The 10,549-nt window shown below is 29.5% G+C and overlaps 1 protein-coding gene across 1 annotated transcript; it reads right to left on the bottom strand.

The window, feature by feature from the left end:
• Positions 1-3,796: 3,796 nt before the first annotated feature.
• On the bottom strand, positions 3,797-5,124 carry LOC137808406 (tRNA-methyltransferase non-catalytic subunit trm6MTase subunit). Its single transcript, XM_068609497.2, has one exon. The coding sequence runs from the start codon at positions 4,898-4,900 to the stop codon at positions 4,223-4,225; it is 678 nt and encodes a 225-aa protein (XP_068465598.1). The 5' UTR covers positions 4,901-5,124; the 3' UTR covers positions 3,797-4,222.
• Positions 5,125-10,549: the final 5,425 nt, after the last annotated feature.

The following is a 10,549-nucleotide window of genomic DNA, read 5'->3' as shown; positions in this document are numbered from 1 at the left end:
TAACTTTAATTTTTCGTATAAAAAATTCCCGAAACTTTAAATATCACAATTAATCCTTGAAACATCTCCATCCACGTATTTATTTCTTTTGCTGAATGAAACTAGAAAAAACTCATTGATTAAACTAATCTATCTGAATATCCAAATATTAATAGCCGATAGTCCCTAAAATATTATTTTGTTTCATTCTTACAGCTATTTTCTTAAAAACCAATTAAGTTTGAGACATTATGAAACATTATTTTGCTTGTTCCAACAAAAATTGAAACCTAATTTTAAAAATTAAGTAGAGCGTACATGGTACTAGAACATGAACCCCCTTGTGACTTACTTAGTCTGGCATAATTTAGTGGTGGGGTGGGGGTGCATTAGAAATGACAGTTTTTCCTTTTGTGAGAATAGAATTGATTTTTTGTACTTGTTTGTTTTGTTTTACGTTTGTATATATTTATTGTTTTCCATTTGCGTTGGTTGAGGTGTGGACACAGTAATCCTATCATGTTCTCTCAAACTAAAAACACATCGGGACTCAAAACGTGGTTGATACAGACACAATAATGTTCCAAAGGTTTCCATAACTGGATGATCTGTGTCACTGCTGGAAGATAAGCCAGTGTTTCCTTTGTCTTATAACTTTCCTTGTTGTTCTTGGTGGCTCTGGGAAGAGATGTACCTGCCTCTCTGACATGCATGATTTCTCTTCCTATGATTGGTGACTGTGGCTGTAAGAGAGTACCAACTTTAAAAGTTAATATGCTTGCAATTTTGGGTATTGGGGTATTTCTTTGGTAACCTTGAGTATGATAAAAATGGGGTGATATTGCAGTATTTGTTGTTGGTGACTCAGGGGAACCTTATTTTCACTAAGAAAACAGTATTTGAAAACGTTTGACATCAAAATGTATTAATTATACTATGTCTGTCGACAAATAATATAAATTTGAGCAAACTTTTGTCTGAACCTAAAAACATAATCATGACTTGGTCCTGTTTTTATGTGGTTTAATAAGGAAAGTGGGTTTAGGAATATAGAGCTTTTCAAGCAGGTGGGTCCCTTTTAATATGCATATTAAAGGTTGTTTGATGGAAGAATGTGAGGGTTAAAAAGATAGTAACACCCTTCTATGGTCCTCCATTATTCCTCTCAAAGTTAAACACTTCCAACTTTGCTTTCTTAAGAATGACTGTGGAAGCTTTTCAACTTTACTGAATCATTCAGGATTCCATCTCTAAAAAAGGCCTTTCTCTCTCAATTTTTTCTCCAACTCCTTGGATTGTTAATGCTTAATGCTTTGTCTTTGGGTACCCACCACTAAACAAATCATACTCTCTCCGTCTTATATGCTGTTTATTTCAAAACATTTTTAAGAAAATGTTAATAGTTATAATAAAAAAAACATGTTTTTTTGTTGAACAAGTTAATTGTGACAAATGAAAACATTTCTATTAAAAATAATGAATAATTTTAAAATGTTTAATAAATAAAGTTACAAATGTTGGAGAGAGAGCAAAACACGAAATGCTGTTCCTCATTGATAAAAGAGTAAAGTGATGGAGGAACTTAATTCATGATAACTTTTCACTTTGGCTATTTCTGCCATGAATTTAATGAAAGTAAAAGTTGGGAATTATATAAGTGTTGGAAGAAAACTAACCCAACAACTGAACCACTCCAATAGTGATTGTATGTGGGAGTAATGATGAGTATCCCATTGAGGGGCAAAAGGGTGGAAGAGAAAATTGACATTTTGGAAAAATGGAAAGGTTTGGGTGCATGCCGACATAAACAAGATTATAATCTCTTCACAGAAAGTAATAAAAGTGTGTTTTTTTCCTATTGAGATAGCATAAAGGGTCCTATGGAAATAATAGAGAATTGGTTTTATAAAATGATCAAAGCATAATTTCACAATGATTGGGGTTAATTATCCACTAGAGAAACCTTTTGCTGAAGAAAAAGGCAAATAAATGGTGGAAGGGGGCGGGGTGGGGAATGCAATGTGTTAACTTTGTGATTGATAAGACAAGATCAAATTAATTCTATAGTATTACCAAAGTCATTGCAATAACTTCATAAGAACATGGCTACATCAAGTTGCATAGTTACCTATAATTAGATACCATAACAGCTACGCTATATAAAACTGAATTCATAATTCAAGAATTTGTGTTTCTCAATTATGGGAAATTAGTGTTTCAATCAAGGGTAATCTATATTATTAAAAAAAAAAACTAACCAATCTTTCATTTTTACCTGGTGATCTTAGGAGCCAAATTTAACCATGTGATTGCTCAAATAATTTGAAACTTGGTGCTTTTACAAAAAAAATATAAAATACCATAAAATCCCACATACGCACAACCATGCAATTATTGTATAAGAACTTGCCATATGAAGAAGAAATTCAATAAGAAAAGGTTATCTAGATAAAAGTTATGAAGGTAAGAGACGCGCAATCCTTTTCTGAAATTTTTGGTTGATTCGTATTTGAAAATGTTCATATAATTCACAAATAATTGTGCCTTATAATTAAATATGCCAACGCATTCACTTCTTTTATGACAATTTGTTATGAGAGAAAGAAATTCAATTACAAAACTTACATAGTTTATACAGTACTTTTGAGAGTTAGTGGAATCTTTTGAAGGGATTGTAGATTTTTTTTTATTTATATGATATTTTTCTAGCTCATTTTTTTATTTAATGTGAATCTTCCAATTTAGCCTTGAATTCTAAAAAATGTCATATAAATAAAACAATTTTCTTTTGGAAAACACTGATATATAATTCACAAAAAAAAAATAGAAATACTTTAAAAAGTAAAAAGTACGTTTTATTTACCATTTTGTGTATATTCTCTCTTATAGTTCTTATAGTGATATATCCTATTAGTATTAGATGTTACGAACACAAATAATGTTTTCTTTAGATGAAGTAGGAAGTAGAAAAGGTAGGAAAAGAAGAGAAAAATAATGAATAATGATGTCTTTTGAATTGAGTGAAAAATAAAAAGAAAGTTTGTAGTAAATTTAATTGATGTAATAGAATAAATTTAATTTCATATTAATATATTTAGTGAATAATTTTTTAAATAATTTTATATAAATATAAGATTTTGAAAATGTAAATTAAAGTTAAAATAAATTTTAAAGTAAAATAAAAATTATTATAAAACCTTAATAAATAAATAAAATAAAATTTTAAAATAAAATTCTATTAAAATAAATCATAAAAATTAATTTATTTTATTTTATTTTATTATAAATTTAATTATTATATATATTTTAATTATTTCTTTAAAAAAAACAAATATTTTGTTCCATTTTATTTAACTGTAATCGATTTACTTATTTGCTTAATCGATTGTAAGTTATAGGAAAATAAACTTTCTTCCGCATGTGAGGATGGAAACTCATGGAAAATCTTGAAAATTCTGACAATAATTTCTTATCTTATTTTTTGTATAATTTTAAGTTTTTTTTCTTCAAATTTCATCGCTTTTCTTCATTCTATGACTTTTCGTCGTTCGAAAGAAATCTAGGGTAAATGTTGAGAAATTCTTTTTAGTACTTGATGAAAAATGTAAATAGTTCATATCTTAGCTCAAAATCCTAGTATGGTAAATTCATAGACATTTTCCTTACAAAGATATCTGATTTTTAAAATATATTTTAGTTCTATATTCCTGAGATCAGTGGCAGTTTGAATTTCTGATTGTGTGAATGATGCATTTACTTTAGCAATGAAGTATTTAATCTAAATATAGAGTAGAGAGTTGGAAAATATGATGGTAGATGAAGAAATGAAGCATCAAGCATTCACGTTTATTGTTGGGAATACAATTCCATTCCCTTGCTTTTACCACAATCAAACATGCAAACAATTGGAGAACTTCCATTTCCCTCAAACTATAAACTGTAGAATAAGATCAGCATCGCTTCCAATTCTCGATCAAGGAACATATTCTTCTTCACTTCCATTATATCACCGCCACCTATTTCTTTACCTTATTTTCGCCAAAAACAAAATCATTACTAACAACATTACTTACTGCTAAAACACAACCATCTTATGCCATCCACTGCAAAATATCCACACTCTACACTACAGTTAATTGGATCAAGGGAAACGAGTACTGCCACTGCCATATATTATCTCTTTTTTTTTTTCTCAAACAGATATTTATTATTGAGCGCATTTTTTTTTTCTAGCTTTGAAAATCTAGGACGGATTCTGAACAACAATGGCGGAAGACTCTTCCCGAAGAAACCTCAATTGCTTCGCGATGAACGCTTCAATGGCGCGTTGAAACTCCTCATTGCTCAGCTTGTCCTGCGGGTACAAATTTTCCGGTGGGTTTTCGCGCCGCTTCTCGGTCTCCGACCGACGGAGATGTCGCCTGCGCGGCGTTTTCACGCTGTCCCCTTTCCAGTTCTCTGACTTGCTCCGGCGGAACTTCGTGGTGGGGGCGGGGTCGACGCTGGGCCGATCCTGAACCGTCTCGGCTATGACCTTCTTGTCGTGGAACTCGGGCTCCGGCAGCACGCGCGGCTGCGGCGCGTGGATAACAGTGAGGGGGGTGCGAGTGTTGAGGAAATCGTGGTAGAGAGCGTCGGCTGCGGAGTGGGGGGCGGAGAAGCGACGGGACTGGGCGAGGAGGGCGGCGATGATTGCGTTGGAGAGGGCGAAGACGAAGAGAGGGCTGGCGGCGAAGGAGAGGAGGCGGGTGAGGAATTGGGCGGAGAGGGCGAAGACGAAGGGGAGGCGCGTGAGGAGCCAGGAGAGGAGGAGGAGGAGGAGGCAGAGTTCGAGAATGCGAAGGGTTTTGGAAACGGCGGCGAAGAGGTTGTGTCTTTGAATGGCGTTGGCCTTCTCTGCTTTGAAGAGAAACTGGTCCATTGATGGACACAGAAAGAGACACTAACTAAGTGCTGCGTTTGATTTTGAACAACAAAAGGTTTTCTTTTGGTAGAAGACAGAAAGAAACAGGGTGAGAGTGAGACTGTGACTGAGTGTGTGTGTGTGTATGAGACAGAGAGAGAGAGAGAGAGAAAGAGAGCAAAAGAGCATGAAGAGTTGTTTCTTACTATCTGAAAGTTGGCATAAGTGAAACTTCTTTCAACACAAACTTGCTCTTTTATAGACTCCGCCACCTGCCACTGCCTCCTACATTTATCTCTCACCTCATCAATGTTTTTCATTTCAAATAATAAACACCAAAATATTTCCCTTATTTATTAACATCATATAACAACATGTATACAAATTAAAAATAATAATCAAACTTTACTATAATCATCGATAATTATATTTATACTGTTAATATCTAATCATGAAAAAAAAATATAGATTAAACTGTAATTTTACATAAATGATCCAAAATGAATCGCATATTAAAAGAAGCGATGAAACTACATTACATATGATTTAGTTTAGTAGAATAAGCAAGTATTTAAATATGGTGATTTTGCTTGGTCCAGAAATGGTGGGAGATAGCTGAAACTGGGACTTACGGTTTAAGATACCTTTTTTTTTTCATTGTTTTGGTGTGGAAGATATTTGATTCTTCAGCGGAGAGGTAATGAGAATCGGTCTTTGGTTAAGGGTGTTGAGATAAGATGTGGCATTTCACGTGATGCGATATGTGTTAGTGACACTCTTCTTGTACTTTTATTCTAAGACCAAACATTTTATACTAATACAATTCTTACTTTTTTTTAATTATATTTATCAAAAAATCATTCAAATTTAAATATATCGTTGATCGTGTTAACCAGAGGTTATTATTTGGTAAAAGAAATTTTTCAGTTTGGCTAATGAGACTGATATATTTATATATTTGAGTTATTATTTTGCTGTTCAGACCAATGTTTCTTACCAAGTCAACTGAACCTTCTTCTTCAGCTCACGTGGCTGTGCAGTGCCCAACTTGAAACATTCCACGCTTCATTGGATTTCAGCTTTCTATTCTATCTATACCCTTCTGCTCAACTTTCCGTCTCTTTTTCTTCAAACATTTTCTCTCCTACAGTTCTTAAATCAATTTTTCATAAAACTATTTTATTTATATTTAGTAAGGTAACTTTTTTAATAGTTTTTAAATTATTTAATATTTTAAAAAATTATACTTATCATCTTATAATGCTACTAAACTTTAATACTTTATTGTTTGAATCCTATTTATGAGTATGATTTTTGGATTTTTGTCGAGCTGTTAAATTTTTTTATTATAAATTTAATGTTAGATTTATCTTTTTTTGTTTAAATTATTTAATTTATCTTACTGAAAAATAATAATGATTGTAAATTAAAGTAAAAAAAATATTCTTTTTTATGTAACTATTACTTGAAATTTTAATTTATATAAAATCAGAACATAGCAATTTGAAAATATGAATTTATAATTATTAAAACTTATAATTACTTAATATTAAGATTTCATTTAATAATTAATCATGTTCATACGTATTATTCTAAACTTTCAACCGGTTTTTAATTAGTGTACCCTTTTAATTTAGTTTTTAACTTTAAACTTCATTTCTCTTTTTGAGCTTCATTTTTTACTTTCTATCTGAGTTAATTTTGGCAATGTAGCACGGGACTAACCTTGTAATATAATTAGTGTGCGGATAACAAGGATAAAATTATATAAGTATTATATATTATTATTATACCATTTTACAATCAGTACGAAGGAGTTGAACCAGATCTACTAAGTAGTGTAAGTAGTGTAGTAGAGTTTCTAATCACTATAACAAGCCTTTATAGAGTAGAAAAGTCTCCAACTACTAAAACAAAACAAAAATTTATCAATAAAAAATAAAATTAATAAAAAGGTGTATTTCAGTAATACACTAATCCATATAAAAAAAAAATACCATCACCAAACTCTCATAAATATGCCAATTTATATAAAAAAAAAAACACCATTACCGAGTTCTCATCAAATCTAGACTAAAGGTAAAAAAAAACTTTACCAAAAACATCCACAAAACATATAATACAAGTTTCACTAAAAAAAATATTAAATAAAAAATAATTTAAAAAATTAAAATAATTACATATTATGTTAATTGCACTATAGACCATTTTATAAAAAAAATTATTGATATTTAAAATAATTTATATTATTAATAAAGATTTATAAAGTAATTTCATTAGCTACCAAAATTTTAAGTATTAACTATTTTATATTTTAAATTAGTCTCTATTGATTTTTTAAATTAATCTAGAATCTAAAATATTAGTAGCTAAAATCATTTTAGCTAGTTTATATACAAATTTATAAATTATTTTATAAATAATATAAACTATTCTTTCAAGGTTTTCAACAAGATAATAATAATTATTTCTTCAACACATTTAGTCCTTCTTCTTTAATTCTCCAGTATACTTCACTGATCTCTTCCGGTTTCTTCGGATAAGTGGATCTTGGTTCTCTCGAACATGTGGATGTTATTTCTCTTTGACATGTTGGTCTTAGTTCTCTCAGATAGGTGGGTGTACATGTAAGATGCTCCAATAATAAAATCATAATCAATTCGGTTAAGTGATAATTTATCTAAAATACATCAAGTCACCTATTTATAATGCTTTTTTATTAGGTTTTATTAATTTTATTGGACTTTTACTTTTTGTATTTTATATTTACTAAGTTTATTCTAATATTTTGAACTTAACCTTTAGGTTTTGGTACACTATTAAGACTGGTCATTATTTTATATTTTCTTATTTTAATTAATGTCTTTTGATCCTTATTAATCACATTGTGTTTGGCAGACCGAAAGTTATTGTAGTTATGATCTCTCGATCATGTAACTTAACAGTTTTTTTTATCTAAATAGTGCAAAAATTATTTTAAATACCAATAATTTTTTAGTCTCTAAAATATTATATAATTTAATAAATATAATAATTATTTTATTTCAAAATTTGATTATTATTTAATAATTTTTTTTCTTAATAAAAGAGAAATAACTATACAAATTCAAAAGAACTGAGTGCTATCTTTTATCAAGTAAAACCTATTATCCCAATACCCTTTTCCGTGTGGTATTCTTCCTTACCATGTAATTCTTTAACTGGTTTGTTACGGAAAACGTATAGGTATTGTTGGCTCCCGACAATATCTATTCTACAATGAAACCAGAGTTTAGATCGTAGACAATTTGGTTAAAAGTATAAATTGAATGTTTTTTTTCTGAGCAAGAAAATTGAATGTATGAAGCAGTGTTTTCTCTTGAAAAAGTGAGTAATAGTAGCAGAGTATAATTTCCACTGCCACCATTGAGAGAGAGAGAGAAATAAGTGTATGGATTTTAAATTGAGCTAAGATAATAATAGTGATAAACAATAATAAAGGGTGTTGGTGATTGACATTGATATGAGTAGAAACTTAGCTGGTAATTTAAAAAGTAAAAAAAAGTAGATAAAAATTGAAGGTTAAGGAGTAAAATGAAAGTATTTACTTGGCGTGGCAATAAATTAAATAAAGAAAGTAATAAAAGGCGTGATGAGTGAGGTTCTTGCAAGTTGCAAAAAGAAAGGTTTTGGTGTGTTACATGCAGCACGTGGCGCTCAAGTGAAGCACGAAAAAGGGGCCAATTCAAGACGTAACGATACTAATAATACTGTTATTTACAGATTACTGTTGCTTTGCCTCTGCATTTTCCACAAACTGACACTCTCTGTTTCCGATCTCTAGAATTCTCACTTTTTCTTCTTCCTTCACTCCCAATACTCTCATTCTCATCATGCATTCCTTTCTTAAATATACTTTTCTGCTCTTTCTTGTTAAGATTTTTAATTTTACTTTTTCCCATGTCGAATAACAATTAACACCAACAACACTACATAAGAAAAAAAAGCCAATTTTTTTTCCACCACCTTCGTACCATCCCCTTCACTTCTATATTAATACTAAAAAGGCAGTTTTAATATTTTTAAAAGATTAAGTAATTTTAAATCCTATATTTCATATATTTCATACTTTTTCTTTCATCCACATACAAAGTTTCATTATTTGATTATGTATAAGAGGGTTGACACGTTATATTTCACACTTTTAATGTAAAAGATTTTTATTTTTATTTTATACTCATTTTTATATTTTGCTGATTTTTTATTTATTTTGTGACTTTTAAAATAATAAAAAAATAAATGAACAAAAATACGTTCATTATCATTAAAAATATCATAAAATTTATCTCAATAATTAACATTTAACATCAACCACCACTAATTACTACAAATAACCAATCACCACTAAAAAAAATACATCACCCTCTCTACATACATACGGAAATGCAAGAAAAAATTTACCAGGAAAAAATGTTCACTTGTTTATTATTTTAATATTTTAAGTAGAAAGTAGTGTATTAAAATTGGTGTTTTGACTTTATTATATAAAATATTCGTGGGTCAATTTGTGCTGAATATTTTCAGTATTTTCTCACAAAAAATACAACAACTCTTTCTCACAATAACTTTTCACTTATCAAATAACTTGTTTTTGTTGCATTAATTTATGCACTATCTTTTTATGTTTTTATATAATTCACATCTAACATTCACTACATACATGCATGCTTAATTTAGCTTGAATGAACTTTTGAAAGTTGATTAAATTAGAAATAATGATTGTAATTGTGTTGAAATGGATGAGACCTGAGAAAGCACAGCGTAGGTTTGGTTCCTCTCCAGTTTTTGTACTGTGAAGAAGCTATCATGTCCCTTCAGATTGACAAGATGTTTCAAAATTTAAATTTTGATTGCATATTTAATGGAACGCAATCAATGTTTGAAACTGAAGACAGTAACTGGAACTTTGACCACGGCACCCTATAAAACTTTTGTTGAATGCTTCATCAAATTTTGGAACTTTCGTCACCATTCTCAGCGTTTTTCACAAAAAAATTAGGTTTAAATTAATGAACCATGTACTACCTCCGTTTTTATACGTAAACAACCAATTTAACTCCAAAAGTTGTAAAAAATTACATATAGATTTAAAATTCATAAGAAAATTACCTACCAAATTTCATGCAGACATTTTTATTGATTTCCTTTTGCGGATATTTTTTTGGGAAGGAAAGCTGTTTCTGTTTTTTTTTTGGCAGAAACTTCTGCAGGAAAACTCTTACAAATTTCAAATTCTTAAGAAAAATCTTATGAAATGTAAAAGAAGTCCAATAATATATTCTATAATCAAAAGTTATATACATTAATTAAAATTATACTATTTCGGAGAAAATGTTATTATTTGCTGAGAATAGTAGAAGTGTAATTTTTTCTATTGATGAAAATGGAGGTATTAATTTACAAAAATTATTAATATGGCTCCGGTAATTTCCCCTTTGCGGTAAGAAAATTTATTATAGATTACAAAATTCATAGTAGTTTAAGGATTGGGAGTAAAACCCACTTTTTTTTTTTTTATGATAGTTCTAAATAAATTGTGAAATTAACATTACAGAAAATCATGAAATAAAATCAATTTTTAGAGATCAATATAATTAGTTACAATAGTAATTAAATTAGAGATTATTT

Source organism: Phaseolus vulgaris, chromosome 3, assembly GCF_051622355.1.
Source record: "Phaseolus vulgaris cultivar YP4 chromosome 3, ASM5162235v1, whole genome shotgun sequence".
Classification (NCBI taxonomy): Eukaryota; Viridiplantae; Streptophyta; class Magnoliopsida; order Fabales; family Fabaceae; genus Phaseolus; species Phaseolus vulgaris.
This window is presented reverse-complemented; position numbering and strand designations above follow the sequence as displayed.